This window comes from Lathamus discolor, chromosome 2, assembly GCF_037157495.1.
Source record: "Lathamus discolor isolate bLatDis1 chromosome 2, bLatDis1.hap1, whole genome shotgun sequence".
Lineage (NCBI taxonomy): Eukaryota > Metazoa > Chordata > Aves > Psittaciformes > Psittacidae > Lathamus > Lathamus discolor.
The window spans coordinates 55,350,878-55,369,297 of NC_088885.1; the positions used below are offsets into that span (position 1 = coordinate 55,350,878).

The 18,420-nt window shown below is 43.3% G+C and overlaps 1 protein-coding gene across 2 annotated transcripts in view; it reads left to right on the forward strand.

Annotated features, from left to right (window-relative positions):
- Positions 1–18,420, forward strand: part of PLCD1 (phospholipase C delta 1) — a 55,835-nt gene that overhangs the window by 16,896 nt on the left and 20,519 nt on the right. For both annotated transcript variants that reach the window (XM_065666891.1, XM_065666890.1), the window contains exons 3-4: positions 9,709–9,937; positions 14,794–14,923. In XM_065666891.1, the coding sequence (XP_065522963.1) occupies positions 9,709–9,937; positions 14,794–14,923 (359 nt within the window). The remainder of the gene's footprint in view (positions 1–9,708; positions 9,938–14,793; positions 14,924–18,420) is intronic.

The following is an 18,420-nucleotide window of genomic DNA, read 5'->3' on the forward strand; positions in this document are numbered from 1 at the left end:
CTGGAGACACCTCAACCTGGAAGTCAACAAGAGAGATGAATGCTGACTGCCCAGTCCCATGCCATAACCCCAAGGACATCCATTTTCCCATGCCTTGCTCCTCTCTTGGTCTTCTGAGACCTTCCATTCCTAAGTTTTCAGAGTGATCGCTGGGTTTGAGTTTCTTTCTTGAGCTTTTAACTTCACCAGGCTGCTTTGGGTTTAGGTATAGAGGGGATTATCCCTGGTCAGTGTCATCTGGCAGGCTTTGTCAGTACGGCTGCCACCTTATCTGGTCCAGTGTATGAAGATGGTCTAATCAGAGGAAGAGTGCAGGTTCATGATTTGATACTCAAAATCAGGGACTTCAAAGAGTGTTTCTCCAGCCGGTCACCCTTCCTTGTTAACTGACAGTAACTTTGCCCTCCAGTATAAAGCCTTCCTAGAACTGCAGATAAGCTGCCCTTTTTTAGAGAGGAAAAAGAATGAGCAAAATGGAAACTGGAAGGTTTTAGCAGCAGGTCTAATCTTATCTGCAGCATTGCTGACAGCAAGCAGATGGAGACATCTCAGAGGAGAAAAGTCTGGGAAGGGTAAGAGTTATGTTCTTGTTTGGACAGTTTCCTGTTATTCCTCTTACTGTGCTTGTAATCATACAGCAAAGCTATTTGTAAACCATTGTGTGGTGATGTCTGGTAGATAAAACTGGGGACCGCCAAAGTTAGACAGAGAAATCTCAGATGCTTGAAGTTAAAAAACCCAACATAGCAGGGTTGTCACAGGCACAGATGTTGCCTGGGTTGGATACAGGGGTATGACCAGTACCTTCCTCTGTTGTCTTTATGTTAAACAACTAGAAATTTAGACTGGATGCTGCCATGATAGTTCTGTTACCCAGGGCTTTTTTTTTTTAGAACCATATTGTCACAGGGCATTTTGGGGTATAGGCTGCCATTCCAATATCATTTCTATGCACATAGAAAGTACCTAATCAATTTTTTTCTTTATTGTCCATTATTTTTTGTAAAATTCCATTTAGGCCCAATTAAAGATTTTTTTCCAAAAAAACTTGAAGCATCTTAAATGTTCTGTTTTCCAATAAACACGTTATGCCCTTTGTGTGTTCTCTCTGGCTTGCTCTAGCAGAAACATAGGAATGCTGGCATGAAGAACTACACAAAAGCACCTTTAAAAATCTGTTTTTCACCATGACCTGCTAAATCCTGTGTCTGAGCTGCACAGCAGGTCCATAAACACACTGCTGCTTTCTATTATCTTAAATGTCGTGTAGAGCTACAGTTGGGGTGAATGCTCTCCTGTGAGGAAAGGCTGAGAATGTTGGGCTTGTTCAGCCTGGAGAAGAGAAGACTCTGGGGAGATCTTAGAGCAGCTTCCAATACTTAAAAGGGGCCTGTAAGAAAGATGGGGAGAGACTTTTTAGTGATGCCTGTTGCAATAGGACAAGGGGTGACGGTTTTAAACTAAGAGAGGGGAGATTCAGGCTGGGAAGAAATTCCTTACAATGAGAGTGGTAAAACACTGGTTCCCAGAGAGGGTGGGTGCACCTGGAGACATTTAAGACCAGGCTGGATGTGGTTCTGGGCAACCTGATCTAGTTGGAGATGTCCTGCTCTTTGCAGGGGGGTTGGAACTAGACTTTTGCAGTTTCCTTCCAACCCAAACTATTCTGTTTTTTTGGCTTGTGAGGCTTTTACGCACATGACAGCTTTCTCCCTGGGCTGAGAAAACAGGGTTCAAGTGGCAGGATTAATAATTTTGGGGTGAAAAAACAGTTTGTGTGATGGGGCTGGTAAACAGTTCAGTTGGAACCAGTTCACTCCTGAGCATCACTGTGGTGGGAGGGAGGAGAGCTGAAGGGGGAAGAGGGGCTTGTGTTGAAAGAGCAGCAGCCTGTTAGTAACACTGTCTTGTTTAGCTATGGTCAACCATCAGGCCTCATCTAAGTGGAAAGAAGAACAAAAAGGCATGTGCTGCATTCAGTAAAATCTGGTTTTGAAAGTCTTTTCTTATACCCTCTGAAATCCCTAGTGTGAGCTCATTTAAGCCAGACTCAATTCCTTTAAAAACTATCTGAACTTGGGGATTTGTAAGGATGGTTGAAACCTTCCAGTGAAACATCCTTTTGAGCTTTTGGTGGAGAAACAGAATATTCAAAGCCAGAGGGAAAGGACTAAATAAGTTGTTTAGATTTAGGTGCGCTACAGTGGAGCCCCAGAGAAGCTGGTGTTTTGCTACCTCCTGCTCTCTTTCTCTGCTGGAGGCTCAGGGAGATGACGTTTCCTATGACAGCCATGAGTGAGCTCCCACCGCACCAAGGATGACTCACTGGGGGGTGTGTCCTTGAATCGCAAGCAGGGTAGTCAGGAAAGAAGTTTAGGAGTTTTGGGTGAGATGTTTCAGTTTCAGGCGAAAAGCTTTACTTAAAAACTACTATTGTTGTTTGGGGTTTTCCCTGTATTTTGATTTAAAGAATCAGTTTTGGGAGCAATGTACAGAGGTGACCTAAATTACTTGTGCAACTGAAGGTTGCAAATGATAACTGGCATAAAGTCACGTGATTGTCATCATGTCATGCAAGTGATTTAAAGTAATGAAATTGATATTTTGATCTAATAATTTATTATTAAAAATGCCCAGATTTTGCTCCAGTTCCTCAGACTTCTGACCCAATTATAAGTTATTTTTATATGGTTTAAATATAGTTCAAAAGTTTCATGTTTATAGCCTGTTACCAGTGTTCAGCAGAAAATTTTTTCCTTCGTTTTTGGGTTCTTGTGTAAGTTAGGAATGCCCTTAAAATGTCATGTGATGAACATACTGTGCCGTTTTTGTGGAAGAATGAACAATTGTCCCTATTGAATTAAGGCACTGAACTTGCTTGCAGAAGAACAGAAAGGACGTGATCTTGCTCTGTGCTTCTTGAGTTGAGAAGTGAAAACTTTAGCTTCTTAATGATAAATGCCTAAAGTCAATAGAAACTCTCAGCAACCTCTATACACCCAGCAGGTAGTTGACTGCACTGACAGCTTCCTTCTGGAGCTGGATAGGCGGTTTCTTTAGGATCATTGCTTCACGGTCAGACATGTATTTGTTCCTGGAAAAATATTTGCTGATGTGAATGTGTTATGCAAGGCAGCCATCAGCTGTGAAAACAAAACCGTCTGTCTGTGGGTCTCATTAGTTTGTATCAAAATCACTCAACCCATAAAACAAGTCATTTCAAATGCAGAGCTGCCTGTTTCTTAGATTTAATTTTAAATCAGGCCACCACATGTGCTGCTGGGACAGTTTTCATCACAGGCAGTGTGCTGACAAATATTGACCTTATTCTCCATAGCATATGTTAAATGCAAAGACAGAAGTGTTGAGAGCCTTAGATCCAAATTTAGTGGCACTGTAATGGCAGAAGTAGGAACTAGTTGCAGAAATAGTTTGCAGGGTCCTGGTTGTGATGTGTGGAAGGAATGTAAATAGAGATCACTCTATTTACATCAATGCCCCAGGCTGTGATGGGTAGACAGAAAGATTGGGTAAAGACCTTATATTAAAAGGTATTTCCAAACAACTTGTAAAATTACATGTGCATTATATCACTGGTTGTCAGCTGGTGACACACACCAGCAATGAGGGCTGACTGCTGTGCAGCAGATCTCAAGTTAAAACAACATGCTGAGCATGTCAGCGGAGAGGGAGAGAAGAGAATGGATGAGGAATTAGCAGCTGGGACCTGCAGTAATTCACATGCAGGGAGATGAAAGAGCAGTGTGGTCAGAACTAAGAAGGCGCAGCACAGTGGGGCTCATGCTAAAGCCACCCTTGAATCATTATGTTAAAGCCCCCTCGGGGATGAGGGTGATGGATAGCGTTTGGTGTTCCTGGTCCAGGGGAGCTGACAATGCTCCAGCTTGTGCTGATTACAAAGGTCCTGATCCCAACTGTGTTTGGCCATTAGCATCAGCCACCCATGGTGAACTGAAATCAACTAAACTGCTTTTTCTGGGGTGAAACCAAAGAGAGAAGCAGCATGCAGTGCCAGCTTGCCCCATGTGCTCAGTGTGTTGTGAAATCCATGTAGCCTCTCTGCAGATATCCTGGCTGGCAGGGCAGTCTTGGGGTCAGGCAGCAGCTTTCATCTGTTCTTGACAAGATGCTAAGCCAGCCTGGCTGAACTGCAGCTGGTGAAGGTCTGACCTCTCTCCAGACATGCAATACTGTGTGCAAGCTATTAGCAGCTGAGTACATTTCTCATCTGCATTTCCTGACAGTAAATAGAAGTGACTTACTGAAACAATTAGAGCGGGGTGGAGTAATTCAACATGACTGAATGCCACATTGTAGAGATCACTTGTTAATAACAGGCAAGTAGGGTAAGGAAAGGAAGGGATCTGAGGGGTGTTTTGCCCAGAGTGAAGAAAACAGCTACCCTCCCCTAATGAGTAACTGTCGTGGTTTAACCCCAGCCTGCAACTGAGCACTACACAGCTGCTCACTCACTCCCACCTGCTGGCATGGAAGAGAGAATAGGAAGGGTAAAAGTGAGAAAAGTCATAGGTTGAGTTAAAGACAGTTAAATTAGTAATGCAAAAGCTGCATGCACAACAAAACCAAACAAGAAATTCATTCACCAGTTCCCATCATCAGGCAGGTTTTCAGCCATCTCCAGGAGAGCAGGGCTCCATCACATCTAATGATTACCTGGGAGGACAGTGTCATCACTGTGACTGTTCCCCTTTCCTCCTTTTCTTCCTTGTCTTTTATTACTGAACTGATGTCATGTGGTGTGGAATATCCCTTGGGTCAGTTGGGGTCAGCTGTCCTGGCTATGTCCTTTCACAGCTCCTTGGGCATCCCCAGCCTGGTGGGGAGAGGAGCAGAAAAGGCAAGCACTGCTGCAAGCTGTGCAAGCACTGCTCAGCAGTAACTGAAACATCCCTGTGTTACCGATGCTTTTTCCAGCACAAATCTAAAATGTTACCCCATAGTACATACTGTGAAAAAAATTATTTCTACTCCAGCCGAAGACAGCACAGTAACTCAAGGGCAGCTCTTTCAGTTGTGACGCCAAGTGTGTCTATACATTGACCCTCCTCTGTCTCCTTATCAGCAATGGCACAAGGAAGGAGAAGCAATTTTCAGTCCTTGTCCTTCACATGCTGTTGCAGGAGACGCAGGTTCACTTTCTTGTACTCCCTGTTTTCTGTAAGATTCTTGACAAAGTATCTCCTCTCCAAAGGCTGCCAGTCAAACAGGAGGGAGGCAAAGGGTGATTGCTCTCTGCCCCTGTTCATCCTTTCCCTGTTTTCTTTAGGATTACCGAAGTGTTTTACTGTTGATGCTCCCAGCAGAGTCTGAGGAGCAGTGATGGGAGAAGAGAAGGAGAGGCCAGTGGCCAGGGCTCATCTCTCAAAAAAGTGTGCTAATTAGGCACCTTGTCAGGCTTGTCTTTGTGTCTCTTCAACACTTGTAGTTTTGGCTGCCCGGTGGCTTGTAGTGCATACATGTGACTTGAATACATTCCTGAAGCCTAAAAGCTCTCGGATTACGGTTTATAGGGTGATGGGGAGATTGGATTTATGTCTCTTCCTATTGCTTCCTTCAGGAATAATTCTCGCACAAATGACCACCCCCTCTCTACATGCATGCAAGGCTAGAATCCTTGCACTGGGGTGTATTTGAAGGCACCTCATGGAGGGTGGTCAGGCCAGCCCAGATCCTGCTGGAGGGGAGCAGGCAGCCTTGAAGGAAGAATCTAACTTCTGGGGGATGAGGGAGTTTTGGGTCAGGTGGAGCTGCAGGGGAGGCTCAACAAGGTTTTGTGAGTCACAGTTTTGGACTTGGGTGCTTGCAGACTCTGTAAGTCTAGTTACTGGCACATCAGTGTGAATCACAGATTTGTTTTCCTTTGAGAGGTGTTCCTCTTCCTTTTGCCCGAGGAGATGAGCTTGCAAGTGTAACTGCAAGCTCCTAGAAAGTTGCGAAGAGAGAAATACAAATCAAGAGAAACACCCAAAAAATACGTGTTGGTTGCTTGGAAGTATCAAGGCTGTTAAAACTGGCTGCCTACATCCTGCGGGCCTGACTCACACATGCCTGCTAATGCTGTGGGTGCAAGAAGAGAAAGACACTGGGCCGAGCATTGGCAAAGGAGGAGCACAAAGGCAGTATCCAGAGATGACAGTTGAAAGGATGATTAAAAAGAAAGTTCTCAGCATCTCCTTGAGACTAGTTCAGACATGAATAATTCCACTGGCTCCAAGGAACGCTGCAGTATGTCCATGTCAGTGGGGAGCCTTTGGCTGTGGCAGTGGCTGAATGGCATCCTCGGCAGCCAGAAAGGCTGATCAGGATGTAACCTGTTTGAGTTGATGTCTGGGGGCCAGGAAGGACACAAGCTTCCTTGTGCTGTGCTTCATGTTTTGGGCTTTACACAAACCACCGCTTCAGCAGCCGTAAATACTGAGAAGTAGATGCAAACTTTCCAGATTCTCTTCTGCTTGTGGTTGCCTCCCTGCTGTGGCGTGATGGGGAAGAAACAGGGAGGTTGCAGGGATATGTGATTGATGGCTGTGTTCTGTAAGTGTTCCTCTGCTGTGAAACATCTCTGTCCCCCAGTTATTTCTGATTTCTCCATGCAGATAGCTCAGCTCAGCACACAGTTACTTTGGGACTGCTAATACAGTACGGTCACTGTCTGGGAGCAGCTGATAATGTACTCATGCTGGGTTAAGTGTTTCCAGAAAAGAGATAACATTTGCAGATGGCTTGGGCTGACTCCTTTGGCTTCATCTTTTTATTGATAGTTGAAAGCAGTACACATGACCAAGCTATGGAAAGCTTTAAAAAGTGTCCTCCGTTACCCTGTTTTTTAACTGTTCCTGCATTGATAGTTTCTCTCTTTATCTCTTGGGTGACTATGGTAGACACCAGTCCTTTTCTTCAGCCTTCCTTTTACCTTTTCTGCACTGAAGAGCTCTGTGCTCTTTGTCATCCTCTTCTCAGAATACCCCAGAGGGATCAAGACAGCTCTTCCAGACACAGGTTTTCAGTCTTTTTTTCCTCCCACACAGCTCTTTTCCACTGGATTCACTTTGCCAGGTAATGGTTTCCAAAGAATCCATTCTAAATTTCCAATATTTAACATCAGATTTTCTAGTCTTGGAAACCCTAGGTTGTTGCCAACCCAAAGTTTAGGGATTGATTGCACAAGCAGACTAGCTAGCCATCCTGAAGGGACAATAACTCCTATGAGCCAAGCAGTGGTGAGCAATTGGCAGGTGATGAGGAACAACAGGATGATCCTTCCACTTGCACTGTTATAACCAGAAGAGACCCAGAGTGGAGAAGAATCATCTACTTATGGACCACCTGCATGATGCATGTCTGCATCTTTGATGCTTAGCCTGGGCTTATGTTCTGTTCAAGGGTCCACTGTAGCCATGGATTAAGAGTATGATTTATTTTACCCTAAAGTTTTTTGATTGAACAGGACAGAATATTTGTGTTCCAAAATGTTCTTGTTGTTGTTTTTTTTTTCCATTTGCTATAAAAGGACCCTAACTAAACTTTTTACACTTTCTGACTGAACTGAATCCATCCAAACATGATAGCATCCTTTACATGAAGGGTGTAGTTCTACCTGAGGTGTAATCACAGTCATTTGACTAGTCTCCTACTTAGTGGGCTAAGAGCAAGGCTGTTTGTTAGCAACGCAGCTGCAAGGAAATTGCAGCCCTTTTCTTTTAAGGCTGATTTTAGTACTCAAAACCATAAACTTTCACTCTACAGTAAATTGGCCAGATAACATAATTCCACAGCAGCCCATCCCAACCCAACCTTTTCCTCCCCTCCAACTGATCAACTATTGACCTTTACAAAGTGATAATAAAAGACCACACAGAGATAGTTGCTCATAATTGTCAGGGAGGAGCTTTGCCAGCTCCTTGAAGGTCCTCAGTATGTTCTTGTATAGGAACCAAACCAGCAAAGTGCAGTGGAAGATGTTTGGCCACCCCAACATGTGGTAAGAATTCAAAGCAAATGTCAGGGGTCAGTTTTGGAAAGCTACTGAGTTTTGAAGACTGAAGTTTTGGGTGGTTGTGTTCCCCCCTCAGCAGCTGAGCATTATGATGACTGCCCTGGGAAAAAAGGGAAGATTTCAAACTCTAAAGAGCAGATGATAAATACTGGATGATATCAGGGAAGCCACGCTGAAAATGCGCAGGGTAAATACTGAGTTGTGCTTCTCTGCAGTGTTGACTTTGAATGAACTGGGCATTTTAATGGTGAAATTGCACCTGTTTAAATAAAGGAGTGGATAAAATGGATGTTTAAAGGCAAGTTTCTCCAGTTCAGCTAACAGTGGGGATATTTTATAGTCATGTGCCACTTATCAACAATATAAGCACAAATAACATCTATCTCACACATCTGTGACAAAGGAAGTAAATTTTACCTGTAATTTATGGTTTGAGATGGAGAAGTTAAGCTTTTTTTTCTTTTTTCCCCCCAAATTCTATGATTGTATCTGTCTATGTCGGCATGCTTGTTTTAGAAGGTGGCTGAATATCTCTCAGCTGTATTGTCTTTTCTTATGCGTGCCCTGAAATGGTATTTGTAGATGTTTGCAAAATGTTAACTGGAGAAAATGCAATGGGGCTTCTCAGTTATGGGCTCCAGCACTGTTGGCAAACATTTTTGCCATTATTGTGTGTAGGTGTCATCTCTACTTCAGTCTTAAGTTTCTCAGCAGTCAAATGTGATTAAGCAGTTTCTGGCTTTTCCTGTCATTCCTTTGCAGATGTATTAAGTGACCCATGAAAGACAAAAAGAGGCTGTGCATGCTGCTGGGGGCTTGCCCGATTTTAGCACAGTTTGAAGGCAGCTGCATGCTCTCAGGAGCAATGTAGGCATCTCTCCATTACTTACACTTGCTTAATCTCTCCATTACTTACACTTGTTTAATAACGTAGTCTCTCGAATGCACTGCTGTTTCTGGATTGCCTTATGGTGCGACTTCAGGGCTCATTTCCACTAGCTGAGGGGCAGAGGTAGAAATGGAGAAGGATGGACTTGAAAGGAGTGTTTCACTTTCTTGCAATGAAAAGAATCAAGTCTACCCTTGAAAGGGGTGAGGGTGGAGTATGGGTGACACCAGACTTCTCTGAAGTTGGTCTTTGCCTCCCTAATTCGCACTTGTGTGACTGAGAAGAATATATGGGATTTTAAATTTTGCCTTCTCACTTTTTTGCAAGCTAAGGAATGACTGGTTTGGTCCCTGCCCTCCTTTTACTGAAGTCACTTCTCATTTTCCTGTGAGGTGATGTTCACAGGGAGGCACATCTCCACTCTCCCCACCCTCAGACAGGGCAGAGATCAAGTCAGGAATGCTCCAAAGACTGGGACTAAGCTCTTGGCAGTGATTTATATCTCATAAACATGATATCGCAGTATGGCATCTAGCGCATATCCTGCATCTTTGTTAAATAAAGAACAGGGAAAGGTTGTTCTTTTTAAAAAATCTCTTGCTTTTTCTGCTCCTTTTGATTTGAGGTTTATTTGGTGACAAAGTTTGGGGAAGGGGGAAGAGGGAAGGGTATCCTCCAGAGGTTGCAGGAAAAAGAGAAAGAGTACTTTCTTAATATCCCTCACCAAGTACAGATAAGCCTGACTGAAACCCTGCTGACAGCAGGCTCTGCTTTCTTTCCACAGTCTCCATTGAAGATATTCGGGATGTGAGGGCAGGCCATAAAACAGAAGGTATGGAAAAATATGCCAAGGATGTCCCGGAGTATCGCTGCTTTTCCATCATTTTCAAAGACCAGCGGAAAAACCTAGACCTCATTGCGAGTTCAGAGGACGACGCCAACCATTGGATCTCCGGCCTTGCGAAAATCATAGCCCACAGCAACTCCATGAACCAAAAAGAGAAACTCCAACAGTATCCTTTGCGTTATAAAGTGATTAATCACAAAGAAAGATGCACTTGTCTTTCTCTGTGGGTGGAGATAGTAGACTAACGCCCTTTTTTCATATTAACCCATGGCACTGAGTTTTCTCTTGCACTTATTTTGCACTCAGGCAAACTCTCTGGTTTCCAGTGCTTTTTTCCCCTGTTTTACAGTGATACCAGCAAGAGTGAATTCAGGCTTAACTTATCTCTTGAAGCAAAGAATTGCCTCTTTCAGGGAGCTCCAGATAAAACAGTCATTATTTTTTTGTATTTCCCAGGGGTCTGTTTCATTTGCATTGCAGTAAACTCCAGGACAGGCACTTCTTGGCGAGGCATGAAAAGACCATACTGTCTATCATGTTTCTCAGTAATACAAGGTGAGGGAACTGATTCTTCTCTTCTGACTGCCAAATTTACTGTGGCGTAGCTCCACTGACTTTGGTGAAATTAATCCTTGTTTGCCTCAGCATGGGAGGAAGTTTTGCCCCAAAAGAATCTGTGAATGCTCTAGTGAGAGTTCAGACATCAGAAAGGAAAATTAGCAGAGCGGGAAATGAGGGTGAGTTAGTTGTGAAATGGAGCGTGAGTTGATTATTGGGTGAAATCCTGCCTCTGATGATTTCACAGGAAATTTTCCCTGGGGCTGCATTTCACTCACTAAGTTGCTTTGCAGCCACAGCTCTCATATCCATAAAAAGAGAAAATCTGTGGGTGCAGTTTATGATGGATTTTCTCCAGTGCCTGTAATTCTGAGGCACTAACCATGACATGAACCTGCTGGCTGATTTCACCCTCATTTGACAGAGTTGCATCAATCATAAAATCCTTTAAGCTTTGTGAAGATAAGCATCCAGCTATCAGAGTGAAAACCAGATAGTGCTCTCAGACAGAGAAAGCTGTGTGAGTTTAATGCCTTGTTCATCTCCACATCTGTGGAGAGGAGGGGAGAAGCAAAATCCCAGCTGGGGAAAGTCACAAAGCAGGAGTCTGAGCATAAGCAGGCAGCAGGGAGCCTTGCCCTCAGTCAAGGCTTCACTCCATGTGGGTTCTCTGCTGCGTAATGATGTACTGATGCTGAAGGAGGTGGCACATGAACGCTGAGCTTTCATAAGTCTTCTCTATTCTGTGGATTCTCTGAAGTCTAATAAGCACTTGCACAGCCTTTGCACTTGCACAACTTTCCACAACTAATAGTGCTGTTCGTTTGAAGGAATCAGACTCCAGTAGTTCTGATGTGCTGTGTTTATCTCCTGCACTATGAGTGTCTTTTTGGATGGTTTTTCAAGCTCTAACCTGTAAAGTCATTCCTCAGCAGTGTTACCATTTGCGTGTCCATAGTGATAGGGAGCAGACCTTAGACAAGCTGGAAATGTGGTACCTTGGCAGTTCTCCTTTTAGACGTGAAGGCTTCCTCCACTCCTCAATGTGTGGGGAAAATCTGGGCTACAGAAAGTTGTCCCTGGAGTGTGTCAGATTGAATATGTTGCTGAAAAACTTCCCCAGAAGAAACGACAAGATTGCTAAAGGGGGAAAAATAACAATGACATTTGCAAGGGAAGAAGGCTGTAAATTTCCAGCATGGAAAAGTGCCTCTCTGTCTTTGGAAAGCAGAATAGAAGCTAAATAGGGTGGGTAGGCAAGCCGTATTTCTGGAAGAGTAATTACCGTGGAGTGCTGGCTTCCAATCTGGGATTGTCTCAGGCCATTTAGCGTAACCTGGAATTACAGAACAGCATGATTTCTCATTTGAAATTTGATGATGTTTAATTAAAGCCTGGGATTTTAAATTTAGTCTGTCTTCACTGGGTTTGCTTGGCAGTGTGGGCTCACTCAGATCTTCCTTAAACCTCACAAGCGTTCTCCGCATCTGTGAGCACAGACGGGGACAAGGCAGTGCATGAGGAGAAGTGTTGGGTCCCCTGCCTGTCCCCCGTGACTGGAGAGCTGCCTCGCAGTCTATCTCTTCCAGCCTCCAAAACCTTGCAAAGCAAGTAAGGAATGTGCAGGGTTTTCAAAACAAATATGAAAACAAAAACCTTTCTAGTTTCAGATGGGTTTTGTCCTGTTTATAATATGACAGTTGCCTGTGGTAGCAAGGGGCTCGATTTAGTGTCTTACATGTCCTTTCCAGCCCCACATGCTTGATGAGTACTTCTGATGTTTTTAAACATACAGTGCTGTTTCACTAAGCCTCAGATTCAACCCTGCAACAAACTGGCAGAGATTATTTAACAAATATTCCAGGCATGTGTGCAGGGAAGACTTTAGATCAGAAAATACAGGGGACTTTTCATTTTAGCAGTGTGGCACCATCTGCTTCAATTCTGGGATTTAAATATGAGCTTTTCTTCTGGTTGGAAAACACCAGAAGTTTTGCAGCATTTCTGTTCTGAGCACATTCATGGGATATCTGCCAGATAGTTTCAGTCATCCCTCTTTGGTTTCTAATAGAAAGCTGGTAGCCTTGGAGCTGGCAGAGCCTTTAAAAACAAGAGGCAGGAAGCAGGCTCTCTCCGGAAGTATACAGGCATGGGAACAGCTTTTTCCAAGTCCACCCAGGAAGCCCAAACGGGTGCGTAAGGTGAAAGGAGACCCACAAGCAGGGCTACAAAATAGTGTTTGTATCAGCTGAGAATTTCAACTGAAGTGCGTAGGTCATCCAGCTCCTCTAAATTCTCTCAAACCTGAGGGATCCTGGTGTGTGGGGTGTTTGAGTGGTCTGGGGACTAAACTCTGCTGTTTGCTGCAGCAAGAGGCTGAGGCTTCAGTTGTCCTTAGTCTCCTTTTTCTCTCTTTGCTGCTTGCCCTTGCAGCGAGAGGGCCCACTGTGTGCCTGTGCTTTTTCTGGGCTCTCTGATTTCCCTCCTACTGGGATAGAACAGGAAAGCATCCTCTATTCACAGGCAGGACCCTGGCATACACTTTCGCAAATGCATTTGCTTCCCACATACTGCTTTGCAGGGCTGACTTTGGATATGTGCATGACCTTTGGGTGCTCATCCTCTGTGGAAATGACTGCAGACTTCTAAAATGGTGGGGTTTTTTTGCAGTGGTTACAGCAAAAAAAGTAATTTCTACACACAGTTAGTGCTATCCAACCCTGCTGCTCACCTGGCCATGACAGACTGGGTTTTCTGTTGGCTCACGAGAGTTGCACATTACTCCTGCCTGTTCTTTTTAAGGAGGGCTGTGAAGGGAAGCTGAGGTGTGAGAGTCAGGTACGAATGGATGGCATTGCTGTTGGCACCATGTGGACACACCGAGCAGACCCTCTCTGGAGCACAGGTGGTGGAGGGAGATGGGTTTCCACCTTGGCATGGATGATACTGTGTTCCCAGCAGAGCATCTTCTATGCATGGGAGCTTCATGACTTGAACTTGGTTTTCTGGGAAGAATCAGACCTTGGTTCAGGGCCCTGGAGAGAGCTGGGAAATGTAGCCTCTCTTTATTTTGGTTTCCGTGTCTAAAGAAGGGGAATATTAATATTACCAGGCTTAGATGGAAGCGGTGTGAGGTCATTGCTTAACACCTGCCAAGATTTTTAAAGAAAGAGAGAAAGTTCAACCTTCCATGAGACAAACAATACTTACAAACAGTTTACACTCATCTCCATAGTTCAGAAACACTTGAATGCAGTGGTAGCTGTGGCGAATGCTTTGTTTTAGGGTTATGTCTGCAGACCCTAAGGCTGTCAGTTAATGCCCTTTTTGGGGTTATTTTGAAAGGCCCAGTTAAAATGTTATGGTACTAAATGCCTCAGCTGGTATTTGCTAATCCTGAGGTTTACTCTGCTTAATATACAGGTTGGGCATTTTTAAAGATATTTTTTTAGAATGTATTTGAAGCAATGCTTCCTGTGCAAGACACAGGTTATATTTGTGGAGATCAAATTGTTACTTTGATCATTTTTCTATTGAAAAATAGGGTATTTTTCTGGATGCTTTTCTTACTTGACAGTAAAGCAGATTAGAGAGAGTCTGTTCCATGATGCAAAAAAAATGAGTTTTTTGTTATTTAAAAAAGCAAGGTACCTCAACTGTCTAACATTATTTTCCTGAGAAACTGAATGAACATGGGAAATTCAATTCAGATTATCTGACATCACATTAAATAGCTCATTTTTTGTAGTAATTACTCCAGATCCATAGATATACTAAAGTTATTATAAACTAAGCTCTTATGAACTACTGTCACAGTATGATACAGTATTAGATCCCATGCATTTCATGAAGGGTAGCCAAGACCCACAAAGTTTGGTTTGATTCTGCCCACAACAGAGTTCTTAAGACATAGGTGGAAATCCCTGAAAAAATACAGAAGCTGAAGGTGAGTCCAGAAATTTGTATTAATGCTTCTTTTTAGAAAATCCCTGTTCTTTATTCCCTTTGGTATACTGAATACTGATCAAATCTGTAACAATGAGTTTACCAAGTTCCACTTGAGATGAGAGCTCTTTTTATCCTTCCTCTGTCCCCTTTAAACAGTCTGGAGCAGAATGTACTTTCTGTCATGAAAGAGAAATCAGACTGTTTCTGGCTGTGGCCAGAAACTCCTACAGGGTAAAGAAAGCTGATCCAGCCTTTGGCCAGATGGTGAAAAGCTTCTCCTGGGTCACAGTTGCTTGTATTGCAGCGCATTTTGCTTTTGCCAAAGCACCATTTTGCTCTTTCAGAGAAGAAGGTGAGATGATGTTCAGCTTGTTCAGTGGTAGCATGCTGATTTGCAGTAGCTGGAGAGGTGGTTCAGAGCCTTTAGAAGAGGATTTCCCCCCTGCCATGGGCAGCAGAATGGTGGTATTTAGGCTAGGCACTGACCTGGAAAGATTTCCTTACATCATCCTGCAGCTGGATTCATACCTGTCTGCGGAAAGCTGATAAAAACAAAGACAACAAGATGAGCTTGAAAGAGCTCAAGAATTTCCTGAAAGAAGTGAACATTGAAGTTGATGACTATCATGCCAAGAAGATTTTCCAGGTAATGAGAGCAAGCAGATAAAGTATTTACTTTCGGCTGAGGTCAATGTCTCCCACAGCTTTCACCTTTCGTCAGAGACCTAAGCTAAAGTGAGCTCCTAGCATCTTTTCTTGTACCAAGGAAGGACTCTTGGTTTTCGGTGCTCAGCAGATTCCCACTAAGATCTAAGTTAGGCCAGCACGTTTTTCATCAAGGTGTGCTAAGGTCTTTCTCTACTATTGATGCTGAGGATTTAGAGATGAGATGCAAATGTGGATAATGTGAGACAAAGGGAAAAACAAAGTTCTAGTGCTCTTTGTGTCCTGGGTCTTTCAGTAGTTCTGCATACTGAAACCACATGTCAGTGCTGAAGTCTGGCTAAAATTGGTTTAGTTACAATTACGAATCTAGATCCTCATCTTCTCAGAGGAGTAGGGTGCTAAGTGGCAGTATAAGTAAAAAGAAAGTGCAAAGTAAGACACCCCCCCCCCCCAAAACCAGATGCATGATAGATACGTAACATTGCTCCCAAGTCTGCACCGGCCTTGTTGATTTAGTACCTCAAGGCATATTTAATCTGGTCAGGGACATACAGTTCTAAATTCTCAAGATTTGGCTTGCTGGGTGAGCCTATCAGAATAAAAGAAAGGGATGAAAATTTCTCAGTTGTTAGGTTTTTGGTTTCTCTCTGAAGAAGCCTTCCTGCTGAGGTGAGATAAAACATCTGGATAATATCCAGACTTCCATCCTGTCTGAAGCAGGATTTGAATTCATGGGTGTGCAGTTTTAGAAATGCTTTTTCTGATCAGTATTAAACATGTGGGTGGGTTTGGGCACTGGGCAGTAATTCTGCTTCTTCCTATAAGAGGATAGAAGGGAAGATTGGCAAGATCTCACCAGGACCTTCCCCCAAGGAGGTACAAGTTTCCTAGTTGTTGCTTTATGAGGTCTGTCTGGTAACTCTGCAAGAATTGGGGAAGGTCATCAACACATCTTAAAGAATTTCAGCATGCAGAATCTTCCAGATGTACTGCCTGCTCTGGCTGGCATATCCCGTGCTTGGTTCCCTGCTCAGGAAGACCCTGGAAGAATAGCTGTAAGGCTAGAATTCCTCTGATTAAATTAGATGTCTGCAATGCAGACTTCTACATTGGAAGTAGTCACTAATACTTACACAGCCTTTGCAGTCTGTGTAGGTCAACCCAGTAATGGAGACCAGGGTGTGATTTATCTCACCCTAAAGGATGCATCTCACATATGTCAGATGAGTCACTCCCTACATGTTCAAACATTGAAAATGGGAAAAGAACATTTTTTTTTTTTTTTTTTTACATAGGTACAGTCTCCATTCAGTGAACCTCCTTTGCTATTGCAATAGTTACAAGACAGCTCTAGGGGTGGAAACTTGAAGAGGTTCAATCCTTTTTCCTTAAGGTCTCCAAGTAATTACTAAACCTTGATTGAAGCCATCTAAACGCAGACAGCCAGTTGAAGTACCCTCATTAGACATGTAATTGTTATAGGTTTCCTGCATAGCCACTGGAAAGAGGGTCTTCGAAGGTTAATTCAGATCTCTTGTGGGCTGAAGTGCCTTCAAGAAAAGTCTGTCTCACTGCTAAAGCAGTTTCATTTTCAGTTTACATACTGCCTAAAGGTAGACGGACTGAGAGACATTGCAGCATATTCAAAAGGTGATCGTTTCTGTCTCCGTGAGTTTTTCTTCATTTAGTCACAGGAAGGAAGTCTTGATGAAGGGTCCAAGAGAGAGCTACAGGGCATGTTCTCACATTATTCTTGCTTTTCATCACCTAACTGTCTGTCCACAACTAGGTTTTAGACATGCCTGAGTAACACATATGCAATGCAACCAGAAACCGTGCAAAACTTCTCTGATAGTGCACTTCATTTCAACCTGAATGTTCGTTCTGGTGCATCAGAAAGGTTCTGACTTTTCCTGTCAGGGCAAGGTTCATTCAGGTATCATGGTTGCAATCCATACAAGTGAGGTAAGCCACAGTATTTTGGGTTGAGATTATTTTTCTAGTTTGGAGCTCTTGTAGCCCAAGCAAGGACCTCACTTTTATACTGGGTATCTGATCTGTCCTGGAATATGACTGATGCCAATGTATTGTCCTGTATCCATCAGAGCCTTTAATGGCCACTAATGAACAAACTTCCCAGGGCACATCCCTTATAATGCCAATTTTGTAGAAGTAATATCATGTAATTTTCCCTGTTGTGTCTTAAAAAAAGGAATGTCTGTCATTCATGGCATCCCTGCAGTCTCCACCAATTCATGATATGTGCTAAAGCCACAGAACAGGATTATAGACATGGCAGGCAGCAAGGAAAAGACAGCTCCTGGACTGCTGAAACCTACTGAAGGTGTCTTTAGTACTGAGCATTTCACAGGTTCTCCCATCCCTGAGATGAGCCCATAGCTTCTACCCAGCAGATTCTGAAGTCAGGGCAAGTTGAACTTTTTGCTGTCATTTCAGTTTGTGAAATGCTGTGCATCATGATCATTTTGTTTGGTTTTATACATGCACCATAAACAGACGGTGAAGGACTCCAGTGGGGGATTTACAAGGGATGAAATTCCCTCACTATCATCTTGCCTGGGGCACTGCCAAAGCCACTATGGCCATCATTGAGATCCTTAGCAGAGTTAGCTTAAGATTATTATGATGGCTTGTTAAACTGAGACATGCATTTCGGTCATAAACCTAGGACAATAGCTCTACACATGTCATAAGAGGTCAAAGATGGAAAACAGTTTAATTCCTCTGGTCTGGAAAGTTATCATCTGTCAACTAAGTCATAGTAACTAATAGCAACTTGTCCATAGCAAGGGTGAAATGAAATGCACCAATATCTCCTCTGAGTGGATTGGAGCACACTTCCAAGTTCAGGCCTGAAGATGAGTAGTTTTTAGGGCAAAGACTAAGTAAAGCAAGCCATGTCCTGGAGGGATTTTGGCATCCAGGCCAAAAATGACATTTTTCTGATTTACCAAAATGTAAGATGTGAGTGGGCTGTATTAGATTAAGACACCACTTAAGGGTCTGATTGCTTGCTTTAGATACTGAGAGAGGAGGAATCATCATAATAACAAGGCATTAACTAGAAGTGGATTGAATGCTGAAATTTGCAGGAGAAAACACTTAGAAGCAGTATAACGCTCCCTGATGTAATCAGGGATCTTCCTCTGAGATAGGCTCTTGCTTTCCATTGCAGCTTGTTTTTTCTCAGCCAATATTGAATGCAGGGGTATAGATCCCAGAGATGACTGAAAAATAGTTGTTCACCTGTCCGTGAAGAATTCTGCTAGGAACAAACTACAGAATTAATACCAGGATTTGCCACAGAAAAAAATATAATTTCTGATGAAAAATTGAACCTGGATTATTTTAAATAAACTAGAAATATTTGTTGTTGGAAAAGTGGCTGTCCTTCATGGAGACACTACTTTGCATACCTCAAATACATGACCTTTCATGGTCAGCCAAGTCCTTGAC